The sequence below is a fragment of the Lycium barbarum genome, chromosome 9 (genome assembly GCF_019175385.1).
Source record: "Lycium barbarum isolate Lr01 chromosome 9, ASM1917538v2, whole genome shotgun sequence".
NCBI classification, from domain to species: Eukaryota; Viridiplantae; Streptophyta; class Magnoliopsida; order Solanales; family Solanaceae; genus Lycium; species Lycium barbarum.
This window is the reverse complement of record NC_083345.1, coordinates 94931779-94956006: the sequence shown is the minus strand read 5'-3', so window position 1 is coordinate 94956006 and position 24228 is coordinate 94931779. Positions and strand designations below refer to the sequence as shown.

At 38.1% G+C, this 24228-nt stretch overlaps 1 protein-coding gene across 2 annotated transcripts; it reads left to right on the top strand.

The window, feature by feature from the left end:
- Positions 1 to 16933: 16933 nt before the first annotated feature.
- LOC132609088 (small ribosomal subunit protein eS10z-like) lies at positions 16934 to 19797 on the top strand. Of its 2 annotated transcripts, XM_060322926.1 has the most exons (6): positions 16934 to 17074; positions 17179 to 17227; positions 17708 to 17987; positions 18163 to 18342; positions 18619 to 18754; positions 19594 to 19797. In XM_060322926.1, exons 1-6 carry the CDS (start codon positions 17072 to 17074, stop codon positions 19669 to 19671), a joined length of 726 nt encoding a protein of 241 aa, XP_060178909.1. In that variant the 5' UTR covers positions 16934 to 17071; the 3' UTR covers positions 19672 to 19797. The 2 variants fall into 2 exon arrangements, with proteins under 2 accessions (XP_060178909.1, XP_060178910.1); XM_060322927.1 differs by lacking the exon at positions 18163 to 18342 and having other exon boundaries at positions 16950 to 17074.
- The last annotated feature ends 4431 nt before the right edge of the window (positions 19798 to 24228 follow it).

The following is a 24228-nucleotide window of genomic DNA, read 5'->3' as shown; positions in this document are numbered from 1 at the left end:
ATGCCATAGAAGGAAAGGACTAGCCTCACATACCTTTTGCGCTTGACTAATCTATCGTTCGCTTGGTTTCCTTCGGTGCCCACGTTTCTACCTTCAAGAGGAATCGCATTGACATTAGTTACTCGGCTATAGGAACATTTCACTATTTCTAGGGAAAATTGGGCAGCACTTCCTTTGTTTATATTACTTTTCCCACATTCTATATCAACTCCCAAACGTTAATAACAGCACTCACAATATAGCAACAACAATCATCATTTACCTACACTTCCCACAAATCACCATTTCTCTTTGATTTCTCCACAACTATGGTCATAATTCATTATTGCACTTTTTCACAAATAATACTTATTCCATATTCTAGATGTCATACATAACATATTTACAATCAAAAACATACCAATATTCATCATCCACCCCAAACTACTACTCAACAATGACACTATTTACATATTCATGACCCAATTTCTATGTCTTTCCACAATCCATGTGTTACAACTTTCAACCACTCACACCATATAAAAAGGGTCATAAAACTCACCTTAGATGATGGATGAACAATACTCGAGTGGCGCTTCTTTTCTTGCACCAAAACCCTAACTCACTTTTCTTGAGTTTTCTTGGCTTAGATGAACTTTTAATGGGTTTCATACACTTGATTTCATGGATTTGGTGTAGTTGACTAAGTTTTACCTTTGATTTCTTGTGGATGAATGGTGGCGAAGGTTCTAGAGAGTTCTTGGAGAGAAGAGAGTGGAAGATGAAATGAAATAAAATGAGGGAGGGCTTTTATATTAATTTATACAATCAGTCCCGACCGAGATGTACGGAGCGTCGATTGGATCGACGGAGCGTCGATCTAGGCGTCGAAGTTGTTAAATTTTCTGTGAGCAATCTGTCATTTCCTTTTATTTGACGATGAGAAGGACGGTTTGTCGAACTAGTCGACGGAGCGTCGACCTGTTCGTCGAAGGGTCTTCGCTCCAGCTAAAATTTATGACACAATCAACGGGGCGTCGACTCGTTCGACGGTACAAAGAACGATCGTCGAACCCCCCTTTCGCAAAACTGCGGTGAAGTTTCATTTAACGAGCTTTTTTCCCTTGCCTTTAACTTCTTTGGAATCTTAATTAGAATTATTAAGTATCCCTTCTTACTTGTAGGGACATCATGTTCACCGTAACTTACGTTAGTCCCTTTTCCGCTCAGCAACCCAAAGTTCCGAGGTGTAACAATTTTTAACTCATGTAAATTAGTCATAGTACGATGATTACAAATTATAACCACACAATTTCCATATACTTGGTTAGCTATTACCGGTTCACCAACGGGTGTAGATACTTCAAAAGGTTTAATTGATTCCGATTTCAACCCAAATCGATCAGCAATATATGGATAACATATGACAAAGTGGAGCCTGGATCAATTAAATCATATGCATCAAGATAAAATACCAATAATATACCTGTAACGACATCAGGGGAGGACTCAAGGTCCTACCATCTAGCCAAAGCATAAATACGGTGCTGAGGACCACTAGAACTTGGAGCTCCTCCTGTACCTCTACCATGGCTAATTGATATCTCTGAGCTTTGTCCCGAAGGATGTATAGATGATGAAGACCCAGCTACCGACCCTAAGGGCTGGACCCTACCCCTTCCACCAATCGAGGGGTTGTCACGCATGATATGGCCTGGCCAACCTCATGCATAGCAACCATCTAAACCCAATCGGCACTGGCCCCAATGTAACTTCCCGCGCTGAGACACTGTGGCATAGGTGGCCTTGCCTGGCCCGAGTCGCGTCTGTAATGAGAACCTGAAGCTCTAAAACTCTAACTCGGCCTGGAGTGAGTAGATCTATCAAATCTCGAGCCTGTGAACCGTGGAGGTGCACTACTCATAGAATGGCCTGAATGCCTAGAAAACTGCTGTCTTTTCCCTCCTCAATACTCACCAATCGGACCCGAAGATCTAGCCCTCTTGCTATACCCTTTGTCATGCTCATGCTCACTTCTTTTCTCTTGTTGGCTTTCCTCCAAATTCTGGGCATGGGCTTGAATGCGAGAAATATCCATATTTTCCTGAAGGGACGCAGTCAAGCACTTATCCATTAAATGTATCCCTAAGCCACTCACAAATTGGTGCACTCGATCACCCACATCCGCTACCATGGCCGGAGCATACCTAGCCAAATAATTGAAGCAGAACTATACTCTAAGGCACTTATACTTCCTTGCCTAAAATTCAAGAACTTATCGGTTCTAGCCCGCCGAACCTCTGGGGGCAAGCAATGTCGAAGGAAAGCATGAAGGAATTCTTGCCATATCGGCGGAGATGCATTGACTCCCCTAGAAGACAACCAAACCGTATACCAGTGAACCGCTACATCCCGTAGTCTATAGGAATACCGCACGATCTATGAAGAAAAAAGGTCATTCATTCCTAAATGCCTGCAGTCTCCTGTTTATAAGTATGGCACGCAACACACCCATAAACAAGACTTTACTGGACACGGCTCATAGACACACCCTAGGACGGAACTGCTCTAATACCATTTTTTTCATGACCCAACCGGAGAGCCATGACGGGCACAGGGAGCTAACCCACCGGGCACCTCACATCGTACTTCCACAATCCTATCTAGGTAAGCCACATGACTTACTTGTAATCTCTATGCATGAATAATACAATTTCCATTGGGCTAAGACACTTTTATATCAACATCCGCACTATGCCCATATATATATATATATATATACACACACACACACACACACACAAGCCGGCGAGGCTAGCAAAATTATATACAAAATATGGGCCGACAAGGCTAAAAGACATCTAACTATACACAACTGTCTACGAGCCTCTAGAAAGAGTATGTAACATCATATAGACGGGATAGGGCCCCGCCATGCACATATACACACAAAAGAATATTAGCAACAGCTGCAGCTCCGAATCAAGTGAGCTCCTCTAAGCAATCTTTGAATAAGCAGCCTAAGGATCAAGTCTATCTCCCTGTCCACCTGCGGGCATGACGAAACATTCACAAATAAAAGGACGTCAGTACGAACAATGTACTCAGTATGTAAGGCATAATCAATATCATAATAGAAGCATGAAAAATAACATAAGATAGAAGTGTCATGGAATGGTAGAGCCATTTATACCTTTAGCGATGTTCATCATATTCACTTACCCTCTTTCTAATGGGGACATTCCATTACATATACTTATATATATAGTAGTATCATACCCGACCATAGAGGTTCGGTGTCTCACATACCCGACCATGGCAAAGTTATACATACCTGGCCCTATTAAGGCTCAGTGTTATACATACCTGGCCCTACCAAGGCTCAGTGTTATCCGTACCCAACTGTAGTGGTGCGCGCACAACAGATATCATGCCCAGCCATATAAGCTCGGTGCGTATATATATATATATATATATAGGAGTACATAAGTATTGTCAACGTTATCATCACTTTCATTATATCTTTCCTTGGAGGACCAACTATCATAGGATGGAACCAATGGTATCATGAGAATATCAAGAACTATGAGCTTTTGTGATTCTAGGAATGAAGTCATCATGGAAGACATTATGGAACTCACGTGGAGGTATACAACAATGGGATCATGCCTTAAGAAAGAAGGGTTAGCCTTACATGCCTTTTTTTCTTCTAAATTATTTAACGTTCACCGGCAAAGCTTGGGAAAATCTACATTTAAAAGGATTCATACCAAGATTAAGTCTTAAAGACACTCTTAAGTTCAAACTAGAATAATTCATGAGTTAACGAAAATTGGGCAGCATTTCCTCTATTCCACCATATGGCAAAACAAATCCCAAACAACTATAATAACATCTACAATATCATAATCAAGTAGTCATATTCCATTAAGTCCCAAAATTCATTCTCACATTCAACTTATATCAACAACTTCACACTAACCCTTTGCCCAATTGTATACAACACTTTTTTGTCATCAGTATTACCCTTCATATTGAGATTATACTCATAACATTATAAAAATGATAACCCAAGTCAAGTTACTACTCAAAATATCATGGAATCTACATTTGAACTCCATCTTCTACTTTCTTCCCTCACCTAAGTTATTCAACAACCAAGCATGTGTAATAACATGAAATACGCATGAAAACTAACCTTTTATCTCATAGGAATGAGATTAGGATCAAGTTATCAACTTGCATGAAACCCTAGCTTCAACATCCAAGGAATTCTTGAATCCTACAAACCCTAGTGAGTCTCCTAACACTTGAATATCTTGATTCTTGCTATTTGATCTTTGATTTCTCTTGAGTTTAGGTGGAATATGCTTGAGAGAAGGTTATCTATCTTTTAAGAGTTTGGGAAAGTGGGAACTGAAAAATAAGAACAAGGGTCGTCCATATATAAAAAAAGAAAAAGCTGGCCCGACCCGATTATACGGTTGTTTGTACTGTCTGTATAACTTATATGGTCCGTATAAATGGACTGTATAATCCCACCATGGTTTACCCTTCTCTGGAATGGTTATAGGGACTATTATACGGGTCGTATGAGTTATACGGTCCATATAAATGGTCGTACAACCCAATTTTTTTTGAAACTTTCTCGTGTCTATTCGTTCAACTCCCAATCCTTATGAAGCCTTATTGAAACTTATATAACATTTCATTAACCATCTAAGAGGCCCTGTAGCTCCTCCTCAAGACATTACTAAATAAATATTAGCTCAATTATTACGAAAACCTTTCCAAACATGACTTGCATTTCACTTTCTTTGACGAACTTAGTTCCATCGATTCATATGACTTCAAAATCTTGTGGTACGCTCTTAAAGCTATCAATTAAACTCCTTAATCTCATAAGGACTTCATGTTCACCTAAAACTCGCGCTAGTCCACTCACAATGCTACAATCCGAAATCTCAGAGATGTAACATTCGGAAGGTAGACTTTGAGTGGATAAGTAAGCAGCAAGGTATGTTAAGGTTGTTCCTTCTTTTCTTGGCCTGATTCCATATATAGTAAGAGCGTAACGAGCCTTGTGACTAGAGATTTGTCAAGTTGAGCTTGTCATATTGCTGCATTATGTTATTTCTTCTGAGGGGCCATATCCCCTCCCTATGTCCTTGAGTTTATAGAGAAACAGAAGAGACATGTTACAGTATCAGTATTTTTCAGCATATGCATGATATATATACATATATTTTCTTTAGCCTGGCCATTTGGTCAGAGAGACAGATATGTCTGGCCTACGAGTCAGTGAGACATATTTTCCTGGCCTTAAAGTCAGTGAGATTTTGTAAAGTAAGAGCTTAACGAATTTCTTAAAGCGAGATTATCGACTAGAGCTTGTCTTAGAAGCGTATAGCCTCCCTAGTGTTGTGTCATATTTCCAAGAGACTCTTATCAGCTTCTTGTGTTCATGATCCTAGAGAAAGGTATAAAAAGACATGTTGTCTTCTTCACATATCTCAGTTCATACTTGACATGTTCTGAATCAGAAACGACTAGCTAAATAACTTGTTTTCCACAAGAATTCCAGTTCCATTTCTTTAGAATTATATTGCCATTATCAGATTGGTCCCTTGTCAGGAGTATTTTCAGTGTTAGCTCTTGTGATTATGTAGTGGAATTATGATAGTTTGGTATAAATGTCTTTGATAGCATGTTGGGTTGTTATAAAAGTTTCACCAAGCCTCCAACAGCCGGGTAGAGATTTCACCAAGCCATCTATGGCCAGGTAGTGATGCACCGAGCCTCCGACGGCCGGGAAGAGATTGCACCGAGCCATCTATGGCCGAGTTTGATGCACCGAGCCTCCAACAGCCTGGTAGAGATTGTACCGAGCCATCTATGGCCGGGTAGAGATATACCGAGCCTCCGACGACTGGGTAGAGATTGCACCAAGCCATCTATGGTCGGGTAGAGATGCACCGAGCCGCACCTGGACGGGTAGTTCGCATCGAGCCTCAGATATGGCCGGTTAGACTCAATAGTACAGTTTGCTTATGAGTTGAGAGAGGCAGATAGATGTACTTCTCAGGTTTCTGTAATCCTTATTTATTTCAGCAGATTTATGCATTTCAGGTTCAGTTATAATTCAGTTTTAGTTATCTATTGCCTTACATACTCGGTACATTATTTCGTACTGACGTCCATTTTGCCCGGGGGGGGGGGGGGGGGGGGGGGCGCTGCATTCATTCCTGCAGGTATAGATAGATAGACCGACAGACCTCCTCAGTAGACATAACTTAATATCAACTGATTGGTGAGCTCCCCCTTGTTCGGAGTTGCCAGGTCTATGTGCAGTCTTCCTTTTGTGTTTATAGACATGACGGGTGGGCTGGGGCCCTGTCCCATTCATGACCCAGTTATGCTTCTCTAGAGGCTTGTAGATGAGTCCTATATATAGTGTGCAGTGTTATAGCCTTGCCAACTTGTATATGCCTGTTTTGGTATTGTTGGTTTTGTACGACCATAGTAGCTTCGTCGGCTTGCTCACTTATATATATATATATATATATATATATATATATATATATATGTTTATGGTGTGTGTGCCCAGTTCAGACGAGATAGCCAGTGTTTATGTATATCCAAATTGTGGCCTTGCCGGCTTGTGGGTATTGTTTGTGTGCAGGTAGGCCCTATCGGCCTAATTTGAGGTTTACCCCTCCAGAGTTACAATTTAGAGTGGTTCACTCGGGTTGAGTGTGGCATCGGGTGCCGGCCACTCCTCTCCAGATTTGGGGTGTGACAAATGTTTTTGGCGAGCTTCAAACAAGGTGGACTAACAACAATGTTTCCATGGTTGATCGTAGTGAAGAATAAAAATAAAAAAGGAAAAGAAAAGAAAAGAGAAAAAAAAAGTTCAGGACGTGGGCTTAGAACAACCATTGTTGGCTTGCACAAGAAAACTTGAAGAAAGAGAAGAAGAACAAAGAAAAATAAGAAAAAGGAGCAAATAAGGAAATTATTTTTTTTAAAAAAAGAAAAAATAATTAAATATACATGTGGCAGGGCGTGTATGACACTCTCCCCATAAGAGTTTAGATATCCAGTTTCAGGATAGTAATGATTCCATTTTTAAAAGGTTCGAGTAGGGGTGGGGGGGGGGGGGGGTTAATAGGACCCTTGTAAAGGTAAAGTGTGTCGCTAGAACTTTGGGTATAGTTCATGGGGGTAATAGTGCCTTATCCCAAAAAAAAATTGAAGAAAAAATTTTAAATTCCAAGAACTGGTTTGGACCAGTTTCTGGTTGAAGTTTTTCTTCCACTCACAAAACCTTCAATTTTTTCAAATAAAATGCATGTTCAAACAAAACTTCAAGTTCCAATAGATTATTTTTCAAGACAACTTCAAACACTCTTTGTCTTCAAGTTTCACAAACTCTATGACCAAATGCTAACTAAATAACTTGAAAACACTTGATATTGCTTAGTAGGCGCTTGGCAATAGAAATCAAATATTTTTTCACTTTGTTTGAAAATTTTGAAGTTGAAGTTGAGTTTGGTTATAGTTTTTACAAATTTTATTTGGTTGTTTGAATGTACTATTCCTAAAAAATATTAAATATGATTTATGCTCCAGTTTCTAAAAATTAGCAAAACTATCCAACTAATCTAATTTACCCTAATTTGTCATCCTCTTTGTTTCCTTCCTCTATCCAAACCACATTGGTTAACTCAAATGCTTATTATTTTTTCAAACTGATCATTCTTAAAGAATGTCAAGTTTATTTTATGAACTTTAGATATTGGGTAATGGGTAATAGAGCATGCAACAAGATGGTGGCCGATACAAATGAGGTCATTTTTATAAAAATAAAAATATAGGGTAAAATTTGAAAAAGGAAAAATAAATGCAATGGTTTAAAACTGAAGTGAAAACATGGTTCTAGGTGTTTTCAAATTTCAAATACAACTTTAAGCTGTATTTGGAATTTTCATGGCCAACTATTGATTTTCAAATAAAGTGAAAAAAAATCGGAAAAAAAGTGAATTATTCTTATGAAACGATCCGTTTCGTCGTTACTGTGAATTCTGAAATATTCGTGGTGTTGACTCCTTGAGACATACTTGGCCCTTCTTGCATTTTTGGAAACCATTAAATTGATTGGGAAATCGTGTGAGTTGCGTATAAAGAAATCGGATCTGGGCCACCTGGGCCCAGTTATGCTGCTGCAGCGCCGTCCATGCTGCCCCAGCGGTGGCGCAACAACAGTTGGGGAACCGTAAAACCGGTATAGTAAATTCCTCAAGGACCGCCCCAGCGGTACCTTGGTCACAGAAGCGGTACCGTTGAAGCGGCACCTCAGACTGCTACAGCGGTTACGAGTAGTGCTTTTCCTTATTTAAGTGACATTTCGGGAATTGGCCTCATTTTTCGAAACCCTAAAGAGCCCAGCCGCACTTAGAGCTTTTATGGAGCTAAAATGGATAGTTTCTTGGGAAAGGTAATCCCCGTAACTCCTCCCATTCATTCTTCCTATTAATGATTCTCATTAAGAGCCCCTCATCTAGAAACCACAAGAATGAGTATCTCAATCTCCTAAGATTTTAAAAAATGATGGCTTAGTTGTTCTTAATAGGTATTCATTGGGTTATTCCCTCTTGTTCATCACCTTAGAATGGCTTCTAAATTATCACCTTAGAATGGCTTCTAAATTTAGTTTCTCATTTCCCTACTAGATTATTAATGGGTCTCTTCTATGAACCTTGGAAATGGATTTCTAAAAAATAGATAAAAATGGCATTTGACCTAGCTAGTAGCTTAAATAGTGATTATTAGTCATGATTGGAGGTTGATAAATCACCTAGTGTTGTTATGGATGAAATCTAGAGGTGGGTTAAGTTCCCAAACCTTCCTTATAAATCGTAAATCTGTTATAAGGGTTCTAATGATGATTTCTATTCTTGGGACTCATGTTGTCTCAAAGTTCCTCTATGCGGATTACAACGTGTTGATCAAATTGAAGAATCAACAGATGTTCGTGGCACCCGCTCGACCTTGAGGTAGGTTATGGTTTTCCTTTCGGTAGACTCCGGTTAGTTTCCCATATTCATGTATTAGAAGGAACAGAGAATGCATGTGTAGGAATTGGAGATTTGGGATGGAAACATAAGATGGTGTTGTTGTGCGATTTGTGTGTTCGGGCTTGTGGCCTGTAGATTTCTTAGGTTTTTGAATTAAGTGCCTTGAGTATCGGTGGTTTCTATATGACTTGGAAGAAATGGTTGATCCATGTTTTTCTATGATTTTAGTGAGAATTTTTGTAAATTGTGCTATGCTATTATAGTGGATCTATTTGACATTGGGCGTATAAAGTGTATCAACGATTGTGAATTAGTTCTAGATAGAGGAGTAGCGAATGTCTTGTGAGTAGTAGGCGAGTTTAATTGTATTAAGTTAATAGGCTAATAAAGGGTTAGTGGTAATAATGTGTGGGGAGTTGATGGTTCTATTGTGTTGGCTTGATGTCACGTGTTGTTAGTTGATATCGGAATTTGTTTTCCTTCTTGATGATGATATTGTTGGCGTACCCACTATTGGTACTTGTGACTCTGATATATTGTTAGTGTACCTACTGCTGGTACTTGTAACTCTGATATATTGTTGGCGTACCTACTGTTGGTACTTGTGATTCAGATATGTTGTTGGCGTACCCATTGTTGATACTTGTGATATTGAGTACGATTATTGATATTGATACATGCATTTGTTACATCTTCTATTTCAATACGTCTTTAGTGTGTAGCACATTAATGGTTTAGGCCTCGAGTTTTGAGATTTGTCTTTAAGACTATGAGATGTTGGACATGTTTAACCTATGTATACAAGTTGTTGAGTTTAATTAATACAAGTATTGGAAGGATTAGAGGTTAAACGAATCGACAACGAACGGAAAAGTGCACGGTGCAACTTGACGAGGCAAGTTGACGACCTGTCAACATGTTGATGCCATCGTCAACAATATTGATGGTGATCAGAACCAAGTCGATGCCTAGCCACCCGAGGATCAAGGGCTATGGCAAGTCGACGGTGGCAGAACGATGGTCGTCGACTTGTCATCGCCGTCGTCGACCATGTCGATACCACTGTCCTTTTTAGGCGGTGGCCACATTTTATCTTTGATATATTAAGTTGAGGCTTGACTTTATCCTCATATTTTCATCCAAGCAAACCCTAATACTCGCTAAGAGCTCTCCAAAGCCTTCAAGATCATTTTCCTCAAATTGAACCAAGTTTTCACCTCAAAAAGTTGGGAATTAGTTGGAGGAACATTATGGTATTGATGTCTAAGTGTGTGGATGATTTTTGAAGCTTGGAACTAAGACCCTAGTTGAGTTTTCTGGAGTTTAAGGCATGTTTTATTCTCTACTCATGTTGATTAAGTTGTTTATGGAAGAGATTCCTAGTTTAAGGTGAAGGAAATGGTGTTATGAAGGCATAAACTAGTGTGTTGATATGGTTGCATTGTGGGCTGTTTTTGATTAGATTTTTGGAGAGATTCTCACTTGTTCATGTTGCTATTTTATGTTGTTATTGTTGTTGGTGATGTTGTGTATATTGTGGGCTGTTGTGGAGTTGGATTGGAGTAAGAATTATAGGGGAAATGCTACCCGAATTACGTAAAGTATCATTCGTACTTGGATTGAATAGTAAGGGATGTAAATGGTCTGATTGTGATTTATGTCATCTTAATTGTAAACTTACGAGCTCGAGAAGTAGATGTCGGACGTTTAGATAGACTTCCAGGTATGTTAAGGCTATCCTTCTTTCATTTTGGCATGACGCTTATGATATGAACGAACCAACGAATAAACGAGCTTCCATATTACTCTACTCTTAGAAGCATTATGAGTGCTCTAGTCTTTGATGCTCATTTACCCCTTTTTATGATTATTCCTTCTATCCATGGGTCTTGAGATTTTGTATATTGATGATATTAGCTCAAAAGATGTATATCGAAGGTAGTACGACTTTATGTCACTCTGAGAGTTCTATTTATTCATTTTACTTATGTATTGCATTCATTTATACATATGCACATTGACTGTTACACCTCGGAAATTTCCCCGTGAACGTACAATGAATAGACTAACGAAGAATACGAGTATACGATGTTTTAATCAGAAGGGAATGACATTTGACGACCCTAAGTAAGATTTCAAAGGCAATGGGAATAAGAGATAGGTTATGCTCCACAATGACTAATTATGGGTTTTGATGACGTGGAAGTTGCAGATTTGCACTTTGGCCCAGTCGATCAAAAAATGAAATACGGCCTGTAAACCACCATGTCGTATTTCAACTTACAAAACTTCAACTTTCTGCCAAAGACTTGAATGGTTAAAAACGACTTGAAATACTGACCGTAAACTGAAAAACGGCCCGTAAACTGAGTCGTAAACCACCATGTCCTCAGCCTGACTTTCTGGTTCTGTTATGCTTAAATACGCCCGCAGAATACGGATCGTAAACTGGAATACGGACCGTAAACTAGGTTTACGACCATTGTGCACTTCAACTACTGTTCATTCCAAATCAGATTTTGAGTCATTAAAAGGAGACCCAAGCTCATTAAATTCATTTCATTTCCACGATACTTCTCTCTAGAAACCTCTAGAATACTCTAGAATACTCTCCACTCTTCATCTACAAGAAAACAAAGGAAATCAAAGATCAATAACAAGAATCCAAGTGAATCAAGTGTATGAAACTCATCAAAGTTCATCCAAGTTAAGAAATTTCAAGAGAAGCAAACTAGGGTTTTGGTGCAAGAAGAGTAATACCACTCAAGGCTTGTTCCTATAACATCTAAGGTAAATTTTATGGCATTTACATGTTATTTAGGGTATGGAAGAGTTGAAACACTTGGACTATAGAAGGATGTAAGAAATGGGTCATGAAAGTGTGAATAGTAGAAATGTTGAGAAAAGGTTTGAATTGAGCCATGATCATTGATAATTTGTAATTATAAAAATGTTACGAATGACATTTAGAACACGGAGTAAGTATCCTATGTGAGAAAAATGCAACAATGAACCATGACCATGATTATGGAGAAATTGAAGACAAATTGTGAAATACAGATATTGTAAACGAATGATGAGTGTTGTCTATCATATTGAGAATGTTGTTATGAATGTTTGAGAGTTGATATAGCAGGTGGGGAAAGTAGTATAAACAAAGGAAATGCTATCCAATTTTCTCTAAAAATAGTAGCGCATTCTTATAGTCGACTGGCTAATGTTAATGTGAATTCTCTCTTGAAGGTAGAAACGTGACATTGAAGGAGAACAAGCGAACGATAGCTTAGTTAAACGAAAAAGGTATGTGAGGCTAGTCATTTCTTTCTAATGGCATGAATCCTAAAGCATGACTTCCTATTTTCTTCATGAGTTCCTACATTCCAGAAAGCTATAAATCTATATCCATGAATAGCTATATAAGATGAGAGATATGTTAGAGATCCTATAATTTTAATAATGTTATTTGTTGCTTACACTCACCTTATTTACTAATTCCTTCAAGGTGAGGCAGACTGTCAAAGAATGTTCCATAATGAAATCGGGGGATCACGACCTTACGTCACCCCGATAAAGTGTAGTTGTTCTTGAGCCCTATGCATGTACTATGATAGACACATTATGATAAGTATATTATGATAAGCATACTATGATGAGCATGTATGATGATGATATAACACCACGCCTATATGGCCGGGCAGTCACCGCTAAGGCGGGCAGCTATACACCATGGCCAGACGGCATGGGCAGACACCACTAGTGGGCGGCGTGAGATGATACCCTGGACGCGGGAGGCCTGGACGCAGGCTAATGTTATGATTATCACACCGATCCGATATGGACGGGCAGTTTTCACATTACTACACCGTACCTATATGGACGGGCAGCTTATACCTTTATGCATATATGATATGACGATGAGTATGAGTAAGACAGCATGCATTATTTCTTTTATATTTGACAGTCAGATACAGATGTTTCACATTGATATTTCCTTTGTATAATTGTCTTATTTCATTGTTTATGCCTCTCATACTCAGTACAATGTTTGTACTGACGTCCGTTTTCTTTGGACGCTGTGTTCATGCCCACAGGTAGACAGGGAGGAGAGCTTGACTCAGATCCGTAGTAGCTGTCAGCTGATTGAAAGCACTCCTTTGTTCCGGAGGTTCTTGATGATTCTTTTGTGTACATTTGTATATGTATTTTGGGCATGACGGGGTCTTGTCCCGTCCTTATGTTTAACACTCTAGTAGAGGCTCGTAGATGCGCAGTGTGGGTTAGATGGTCTCACGAGATTGTTACTATGTATATATATTATTTTGATGGCCGAGAGGCATATGTATATAAAAGTATTTATGTTTTCATATGAAATATGATTTTCCTACCATTTCAGTATAAATGTAATAAAAGAGCATTAAATGAGTAAGATGAGTAATAGAACGAGTGGTGCTCGGTGGCTAGCCCCGGGTACCCGTCGCGGCCCCTAGCTGGGTCGTGACATTGACCCATGACCATAAGGCATTATATATGCGTATATTATATGTATATGGGGTATGAGGAAAGGGATAGGCGTTATATACGCATTACCACCTGATCAGCTGGTACACTATGATGATGATAATGTTGATGGTCGCAGGGAAGCCGATGGGATATGATGTATGGATCGGGTTGTATGTTCCTCTGCACTAACAATTATACTATGACCTATGTACATGATTCTTAATAGAACAGAAAGTATGCATTTCATATGCCCTTAGATGCACTTTCAGATGTTCAGATTTACAGAGTTATATAGACATATTCAGATATACAGATTGGCTCTTATGTCCTAGAGTTTTTTCATGATTTTCATATATGTTGGTTTCACGCCTTACATACTCAGTACATTATTCGTACTGACTCCCCTATTTCTTGGGGGAATGTGTTCATGCCCGCAGGATCAGGTAGACAGACATGCAGTCCAGCTCAGTAGGACTCCTATCCAACAGTAGTCAGTGCACTCCATTTGATTCGGAGCTGCAGTCCATTTTGGTATGCTATTTTGATATGTATATATGGGTATGGCGGGGCCCTGTCCCATCCTTTCTACAACTTTGTATTCCATTAGAGGTCTGTAGACACTTGTAAGTAGTTGGATGTTATGTAGCCTTGTCGGCTCTTATTTTGTTGTACAACATATGTAGCAGCCTAGTCGGCTTGCACTATTATCTTCAGTACGTATGTATATATGTGGTTGTGAGTTCTTGATGCATAGATCATTGTGTTGTTCTTACAGGAGTCAGTATAGTTCAGTTGTAAGTCATATATGGGCCACCCTGTTATTCAGTGAGTTCCTGGTACGAGTATAAGGGTGTCCGATCAGTAGTAGTCATGCACTTGTCATGACTCATCAGTTTGGGTCGTGATAGCATTGCACGCACTCTCATTCTTCATGATACACTGTTGAGATACTGATGATACTTGATGAAACATTATGATGACCTTGGCTCTCTTTTTACTTGAGTGACGTGAGACTCCGATATCCGATGTTCGTCTCGAAATCGTGGATTGAGTGATTTGATACTTGATGAAAACTCTTTTTACTTGAGTGACGTGAGAGTCTGATATCCGATGTTCATTCTGGAATCGTGGATTGAGTGAGTGCATGGACTCCGCGGGTCCCCCAGGGTGGTGCCTGTGAGAACCCCCTATGGGCAAAGATCCGGGGTCCCGTATGTCTGTTGGGAAAAGATCCGGGACGGGTGGTACTTAGACTTCGCGAGTCACCTTGGGTTGTGCTACTGAGATATTGATATTTCCGTCCGGAGTACATGTGTACACAGTATTTGCATGGTATTGCATTGCATTCATACGTCTTGCTTTGCATTGCATCATCACTTGTATTGAGATGACTTGGTGTTCTGCTTGTGATGTTGGTCTCAGATTGGACATAAGGAGACTTGGTACAATTGGGTTTAGATGCTCTACTTAGGCAATGACGCGTGCTTGGTTCCGAATATGGTCGCCTTATACTTGTTGATTTATCTCATAGACCGTCCGTAAGATCAGTTATATGTTTGGCTTCTAGAGAATGTAGACTAAAAGATACTAAATGATGAGTCGACTTCTAGACTAAAAACGAACGGTATAATGATATATGATTCTTGTGATATTGTTGTGGAATTGACTTGTGGTTATTAGAGGAAAGGTAATGATTTAAGGGTCTTGGTGTTATATTGCGCGGTATATAGATGCATGACTTGATTTAGTTACTTATCATGTTTATTTGTGAATTCTTTTAGTGATATGTGTTTCTAACCATTGTCAACCTATGGTACTTACTCAGTACACGTTGATTTTACTGATACTGCTCTTGCTACACCTTTTTCGGGGTGTAGAGTGTTTTCAGGTGATTGATTGTGACAAGTTCGGGAACGCGCGATGCCTATCTTGAAAGCCTCCTCCCACTTCATTCCGGGATGGAAGTTGGTCTTAGAGTGTTGTTATAATCTAGATCAATTAGTCGCTCTTGTACTAGTCTAGACCAGGTCGTGGGAAGTCGGAATGAGTCTGTAATTATTTAACTATTGTAATCTGGGTTCGAACCCCCGTTCAGTAAAAAATAATAATTTCGCAAGGCAAGGCTTCGCGAAAATTCTTCCTTTTAAGGTAGAATTTAGTTATGGCTTAAACCAAATTTGACCTTATAAGACAGAACTTATAAGGCAGAATTTGCTTTAAGCCAAAAGTTTGCCTTTCGAAATTTTACAAGATAGATTTTTTTTTTGGGTGATTGACCTATATATACATAATACGAAAAGTTTTTACAAAATATAGAAATAGTTTTCGCTCATTTTTTTTTTTTTTAAATTTCTCTTTTTAATTTCTTAATTTTTCAATTTTTTTTTAAGATAAGTAAATTTTTAAATAAATAATTTTTTTCCGCTCAAGGCTTAAATAATCGCTCACAATTTTGTGTATGAAAACTGTATGAAATGTGTATGTCTCGCTCAAGGCTTAAAAAGTTCGCTCAGAATTTTGTGTATGAAAACTATGAAATGTGTATATCTGGTTCAAGGCTTAAAAATTTCGCTCAAAATTTTATGTCTAAAACGGTATGAAATATGTATATCTCGCTCAGGGCTTATATTTTCGCTCACTTTTTTTGTATATAAAGTTCATGTTAGGTTGAAAAATTAATACAACTACAACAACATTGTAAACAACTTTCATATAATATCTAAGGCTTCAAAAATCGCTCAAAATTTTATGTATTAAAATGTATGAAATGTGTATATCTCGCTCAAGTCTTAAAAAGTTCGTTCAAAATTTATGTATGAAAACTGTATTAAAAATTTCACCCACATATACACATTTCATACAGTTTTTAAACATAAAAAATTGACTGAATTTTTTAAGCATTGAACGATTTTTTTTTAAAATAAATAAAATATTTTTTTTAAGAAAAATATGAAAAATGAAGATCCGTTATATTTTGTAAATTTGTTGTTATGCTTTGTAAATAAGAAAAAATATCGTTATGTTTTGTAATAAAGAGTCTTAAGTAGATAGCCTATATCATTTTTCCTTTTGCCCTAATAGGCCTATTGCTACGAAATACTGTTTTGCGATTTTTTTTTTTTTTAACTCTACTGAGTTCGAACCCAGAATCACAGGGGTATTTTCGGCCACTTAAAGTGTCGCAGGACAAAAATTAAAGACTAGCAATTTGAGGGGCAAAAATTAAAGACCATCCCTAAATAAGGGCATTTATGGGAATGTTCATTTTCGATTTGAATCGGTTTTTAACCAAACAGGCAACACCCCTTGCTGGTTACGGTGCAATTAATCCGGTTTTATTGGGCCAAAAAAGGGCTATTTTGGCCTGGGACTTCATTCGAACCAACAAAAGCCCATGAGATACAAAAACTAAGTTATAAGACAATACGCTTTCTAGGGTTCACAAGACAAGTCCCTTTGGTGCTGCATTTTGGTGGAGACTTCACTTGATTTTCCGCAATTTTCTTCCAGCAGCCATGGTATCTATATCCATTTCCTTCCACTATCTCTTCGTAAAGAAATAATAATAATAATAATAATACAGGTGGTTTCTCAGTTATTTTATGCTCCTCTATCTTTTCAGATTATCCCAGAGAAGAATAGAAGAGAGATCTCCAAATACCTCTTCCAAGGTTAGTATCTTTTGTCATTAATTGTGTTGTGCGTAGTGGTGGTAAATGGGCGGGCGGGTTGAATTACAAAGTATTAGTAATGTGTTGGGTAAAAAATGGTCCCATTTTTATCTCCTAATACAGACAATGAATCATCAAATAAGAACATAAAAGAACAAAGCTATGAAATGTGAACTATATTGCTGTTACTCTATGCTTCTTTCTTTTCCAATATGGTGTTCTTGTCATGTACTAGTAACATTCTTCAATTCTAGAAACTTTATCAATTAAATAGTTTCTTTTTCCTTTTAATTGTCTTGTTCTTATCCAAAAATGCCAGAATTTCTGTCCTTTATATGAAATCACTTTTTTTGACCTTATTGAAAAAATCACCCACCAACCCGGGTTGGGCGTGTTAACAAAATATGGGCTTATTTTGCCAGCACAAGTTGTGTGTCTGTGCTATAAATGTATGTAATTAATAGATGTTTGATGGTTTAGAGGGAGTATGTTTTGCCAAGAAGGACTACAACTTGGCGAAGCATCCAACTATCGATGTGCCGAACCTACAGGTGATAAAGCTGATGCAGAGCTTCAAGTCAAAGGAATACGTTCGTGAGACCTTTGCTTGGATGCATTACTATTGGTATCTTACGAATGACGGCATTGAGTTTCTGAGGACTTACCTGAATCTTCCTTCCGAAATTGTCCCTGCTACACTCAAGAAGTCTGCTAAGCCACTTGGTCGTCCCATTGGTGGCCCTCCAGGAGACCGACCCCGGTATTTCATTACTTCATCCCTTTCAGTTCTTTTTGTATGTTATGTGTATTTAGCTTATGCATCAAAAGTTTCTTTTTTTCTTCTATATTTACAGCTTGTTTGGATGGTTGTTACCTATTTTATTGTATTGTGTTGTTAGTTTAAATACAAAGTTCGTTTTGATTGTTACTTGAAGGTATAATTTTATGAAAAGATGCTGGCACAATACGTATGAAGAGCCTGTCTGCCTTATCCATCCTAATAATCAGGGCAATGAAGCATCTCATCTATCTTACTTCTCGATTAAGCAGCCCTTTCTTTATAGAATCAAGTTGAATTCAGCTGTTACCATCAATCGAATAATCTTGTTCGAGAGGTGAGCTACTAATAATGATGGCTCGATGAACTTGAGTTGCCTTCTCAATCCTAATAAATGACGGGATGAGTTAAAGCACTATCAGATTGAATACCTTGTATTCTTGGTCTTCCATGAACTCAACACCAACTCTACTTATCCTTATCTGGGTTAATGACTTGTGGATTACATAAGCTTTTGTATGTTATGTGTATTTAGCTTATGCATCAAAATACTTTGTTTTAAATCTAGCTTTGTTATAAATTGTGAGTGATTGGATGTATTGATGGATTGCAGTGGACCACCTAGGTTTGAGGGAGATAGACCAAGGTTTGGTGACAGGGATGGTTATCGTGCTGGTCCAAGAGGTCCACTGGGTGAGTTTGGGGGTGAAAAGGGTGGAGCTCCAGCTGACTACCAGCCTGCATTCAGAGTAATTACTGTTTTCCCTATGCATTCTCGTTTTCATATTTTCTTTCTTGAGGCTTGATATAAGTGAATGAAGTGTTTTTTATCCTTCTATGAAAACTGGCAACACTATTTCTGCCTGAAGCTAAAGTTAATGAAACTTTGTCTTCATTGCTACTGTCCTGCTTCTAGCATCTCACGTTGTTTATGCTTACTGTTGAAATTCCAGTTTGAACAGATGGTTCTTTCCTAACTGGCACTCTCTTGACTTATTTAGTAGATCATACGCTAGCTGTGGTTTTATGTGATGCAGTAAGGGCAACAGGATGTATTCTTAGTTCTAGACTGGCAATTTCCTGTTGTTCCATGATAATTCTTTTGATTTTTGTTGTTTCACCTAATACATTTGGTGGTTCACTTATTGAGATTCACCTTATTTGTGATCAAGTATTGAGATTCACATTATCGCAGTGATAGTATAAAAGTTCTCCCAAGCTTATCCCCCTTTAAATAATTCAAAAAAAAAGTTAATTGTTCATCATTTGACATGACTTTCTAAGGTCTCTCCTTTGCCTTCACTTCACAGCCCGTGTTCCCAATTCCCGGACCTTGTATTAACTGATTATGCTCCTATGCTGTACAATGGATAGATTTTAGTGGATAATAAATCCTTTTGCTGTTTGGTAATGTAAACCTGGCATTATTTTGCTTCATATCCTACCTTGCTCTTTTTGGATTCTGTCTTTCCTTTGGTCGGCTTGGGACTAAAATTTTGGTTTCCTACTCCTTGTGATTGCTCATAGCTCACAACTCCTAGAAAGAAACACGTGTCAATTCAGTCTGACCTGTTGTTTGTACTTGTAGGGTGGTGGTGGAAGACCTGGATTTGGGCGTGGGGCTGGAGGTTTCGGTGGCGCACCCCCTAGCTCAAGCTTCTCTTAGATCGATACTTTCTTATTGTAGCTAGTTTTGATATTACATGTTGGGATTGATTTGCGGCGCAATTGGTCGAATAGGGGCTTTAACTTTCTTGGATTTTAGACGATTCGAGATTTTGCATTTATTGTTCATGTTTGGTACGGTGATTTTTTTTTTTTGATTAAGCACCGGGTGTCCGGATCTCTTTGAGCTCCGACTAATCCCGGGGGTGCACAGGCCCTCGGTAAGGAGTTTCCTGCAAGTGCACCACGGGTAATTCAGGGTTTTACTCTAGTCCGATGGTCTTTAGAAATTGTTTGCACCCAGTGGGTTTCGAACTTGAGACCTTGAAAGGGAGCATCCCAAGGCTCAAGCCAATTACCACCAGGCCAACCCCTAAGGGTTTTTGGTACGGAGAAATTTTGTAGCAATGTTATGTTTTTAAGAGTATTTAAATATGGTTATGAATAGAATTTGTATCCTTTACTCCGTGGAGCTGACTTGGACAAAGTCGGGCAAACCTATATCTTATGATATAACGAAAATAATTTTGTGAATGATTACAACAAGGCCGTGATCGATCCCAAATAACTAATGATATAATGAAAAGAATCTTAGGTTCATATAATAACAGTAGCAATATTGGTAAATAATAGTTCTTTCTATTTATATAAATCGTAGATAGGACTAAAAGGCTCTAGGAATAAAAGACTTAATAATTATATTAAATTAAGTTGTGGATGATTATATTAACGTTGAAAACAAGGAAAAAATAATTATATTAACAATTACTTTGGGAAAAGGTGAACTCTATTGAGCGATTCTTTTTTATTTTTTATTTGAACCCTTAGGGGTTGTTTGGTGCATGGTATAGATTGAGATATTCCAGCACTAATTTTTTGTATCGTGTTTGATAAAAGACATAAATTTATTCTGGGATAAATTTATACCTTCTACTAAACACGGTACAAAATGAAGCCTAATTCTAAGGGTGGGATATCCCACCTTATCCCACTAAGGTTGGGATTATTTTATCCCATTTGGAAGATGGGATAAAATAATTCCAAGAAATGGGATAAATTAGTCTCGGATTATAATCCCGGAATAATTTTAGCTACCTACCAAACGACCACTTAATGTATGTCGTTACTTATTTTGGACTTAATACAATTGACTTATCGCACCACAAAATATCTAATTACAACGAGGCTCTCTTCTATTTTTTTTTCCTCAAACTAATTTGTATTGATCAAACTGCAGTCAGTTGTACAAAGCATTGAGAAGCCTCTTTGACAACCCAACATGGGAAGTTCCCAAACCAAGAGACCCATGAAATAGTGATAAAGCTAACTTAGCTAATCTATGACTACACGTATTAGCACGTCTACTTATATACATAAAAGCTGCATCGTCTAGATAACGCCTGAGATGCCAGATATCTTCACACGCAGTAAGTACATCCCAAGAGGGAGCAATTCTCCTATTAAGCATTTGAATCATAGTCGATGAATCTGATAATATTTTTATACTCTTCCATCCTTGCTCCACCGCAATCTGGATTACTTTGCGAATCACCAACGCTTCAGCTATCATGGCTTTTCCAACAAAATGAATTGGACTGCCATAGGCATGAAGCACGTCTCCATTAGCCTTTAAGGCTACCATTGCAATGCTTGTGTTTCGAGTATTTTGAAGCATACCTGCATCAACATACAACAACAAATGTTCTGGAGAAAAGTTAGTGAAGTGGGGTTAGTCAAAACTTGCTGCTCCCGTCCCATCGTGTTTGCACTATTGCTTTCATCTGCAAACTCGATAAAGTCAGATAAAGCTTTTGATAAAATTACAGCATCACTCCACAACAAGGAATTAAACACAATCATTTCTAGCTTTCCATATCATCCATAAGTTAGATATTGATAATTGTAATAAAGTATTAGTATCGGGAAAAGTTTTAGCATCTAAATATAATTTATACCACCATGCTGCAAAGTCTGAGATAAAGTTCAAGTCAGGCCAAAAGATAGGACTTATTTTCCACATATTAACGGATCTAGAACATTTGAAAAACATGTGTTCTATAGTTTCGGGTTCCATTCCATAGATAGGAGAAGACGACAAATTGAATCTATGGTGCTAATTCTCCCCGCAATAGTGTTCCTAACTGGTAAGGTATTTAGAATGCACTTTCGCACAAAATGTTTCAATTTATTTTCAATCTTCATGGACCAAAGATGATTCCAGAAGGATATAGGGAAGCAGTGAGAACTATTTTCAGGTCGACTAACCAAACATCTATTATTTGAAAGGACAAGTTTTGCTAGATGATAACCAGATCTCACTTCATACTTACCAGAGTTTGTAAAGTGACAAATAAGTTTATCATTGCTACCCCTGATAGATATTAGAATAACTAGTATTGTATTGACATCCTCTACGTTAAATAAAGTATTCAAAAGTTGGGTGTTCCAAGATTCGTATTAGGATCTATTAAGTTTGACACTTTCAAGTTATGTGAAACACCATTAATCATACTAAACGGGTAAAACGAGCTTTCTCTGGGTAGCCATGGATCTTTCCATACTCTCACTGATGCACCGTTGGATATATCACATCTCACACCTTTGACTAAGAGGTCACGTCCCCATAGAATGCTCCTCCAAACCCAAGTACTATACCTATGACCTTGTACATGTAAGAAAGACTCATTTGGGAAATACTTGCTCTTTAGTAGTTGGGAGACTAGCAAGTCAGGTTCAGTCAAAATTCTCAAGCTAGTTTGGCTAGAAGAGCCATATTAAAAGCTTTTAAGTCCGGAAATCCTAAACCAACTCTAAACTTTGGTTCACAAAGTTTTTCCCATCCTTCGAAATGCATTTTCCGCTTCTCATCATTTTGACCCCACCAAAATTTTGAAAATATACTCATGATTTCCTTACATAATCCATTAGGTATTTGAAAACAAGATAACACATAGGAAGGGATAGCTGCTAAAACAAATTATAGTAAGACCTCTTTGCGACTCAAGAATTTTCCTTTCCAACTCTTATTTTAGACAAAATTCCCTCTTTAATAAAGGACGACATTTCCTTTTTAGATCTTCCTATGTCAGCAGACAATCCTAAATTTGCCGCCCTTCTACATAATCTTATATTACCTAGTGAGTAGCAAAAACTTGATTTTTCCTCATCTGTAGTATTTTTGCTAAAAAAAAGCAGTCGACTTCTCATAGTTAATCACTTGTCCCAAGCACCTTCGGTACGTATCCAAAATAGAGTTTAGTTGAGAAATACTGTTCATATCAGCATTACAGAAAATAAATGAGTCATCCGCAAAGAACAAATGTGAGACTGAAGGTCCATTTCTATCTAATTTCAAGCCTTTTAAAGTTCCTTACTGCTCAGCAGAGTGCAATAATGCTGATAGCCCTTTCGCACAACTAAGAAATAAATATGGTGACAGAAGATGCCCTTAACGTAATCCCTGAGAAGGTTTAGCAGATTCTTTAATGTCTCCATTCAAATTAAAAGAAAAAGAGGTAGTCGTTACACAAGTCATGACCCAATCGGCGAATTTATTATGAAACCCAATTTTGAGCATTAATTGCTGAATATATGGCCGTTCAACACGATCATAAGCTTTAGACATATCTAATTTTAAAGCCATAATATTTTATTTTCCTTTCCTTTTATTCTTCAATATCCCCATAAATTCATATTATCAACTATTTGTCGTTTTCCCACAAAAGCTGCTTGATTAGAAGATATAATTGTTACATCTTGGAAATTTCATGCCGTTCGCATTATGAGTAGACTAGCACAAGAATAAAGCGGATATGAGGTCATTATAAGGTTAAGGAGGGTATCTGATAACCTTGAGTGCATACCCTAAGGTTTTGGAGTCATATGAATTGGTGGAAGTAAGCTTGTCAAAGGAATGGGAATTTGAGTCATGTTTTGGGAAGATTCCGTATCATTTGAGTTATACATTATTTAGTAATGACTTGAGGGGGATATATAGGGCCCCTTAAATGGTTAATGAAGTTTTACACAAGTTCCAAGAAGGTTCCATAAGGATTGGATGTCAAACGAATCGAAAAGAACACATTTTTGTGAAACCGAGGAAAAAGGGGCAATATGCGGCCGCATACTCAGTATGCTGGGCCGCATATTGGCCGCCAACTCCCAATTTTGGGTGAGAATTCTGCCCAACACCACTCCCATGTTGTGGAGGGAGTATGCGGCCGCATGCTCAGTATGCTGAGCCGCATACTCACCGCAACACGGAGCGGTGGGGCGAATTGGACACCTTTTTAAACCCCAAAGGAGCCCATTCTTCACATTAACTTTCCATACTTATTCCCCCACATTAAAAGAAGGTTCTTGAGAGCTCTTGAAGGTTCCATAACACTCCAAACCTTTCCATATCATCAAGAGAGAAGATCAACATCAAAACCCAAAAGAGAATCCATGGAAGGTGATTGTTCTTGCTTATCTTCAAAGTTGTGATAAACTTGGTCTTGAAAGGAGTTGGGGAAGGTGAAGTTCTTATATAATAAGGTGTGATATTCCTATTATTTAC

Coding starts and splice junctions, on each gene's coding strand:
- LOC132609088 (XM_060322926.1), top strand. Junction 17,228..17,707: donor CTCCAAATACCTCTTCCAAG/GTTAGTATCTTT, acceptor TTGATGGTTTAG/AGGGAGTATGTTTTGCCAAG. Junction 18,343..18,618: donor CGAATAATCTTGTTCGAGAG/GTGAGCTACTAA, acceptor GATGGATTGCAG/TGGACCACCTAGGTTTGAGG.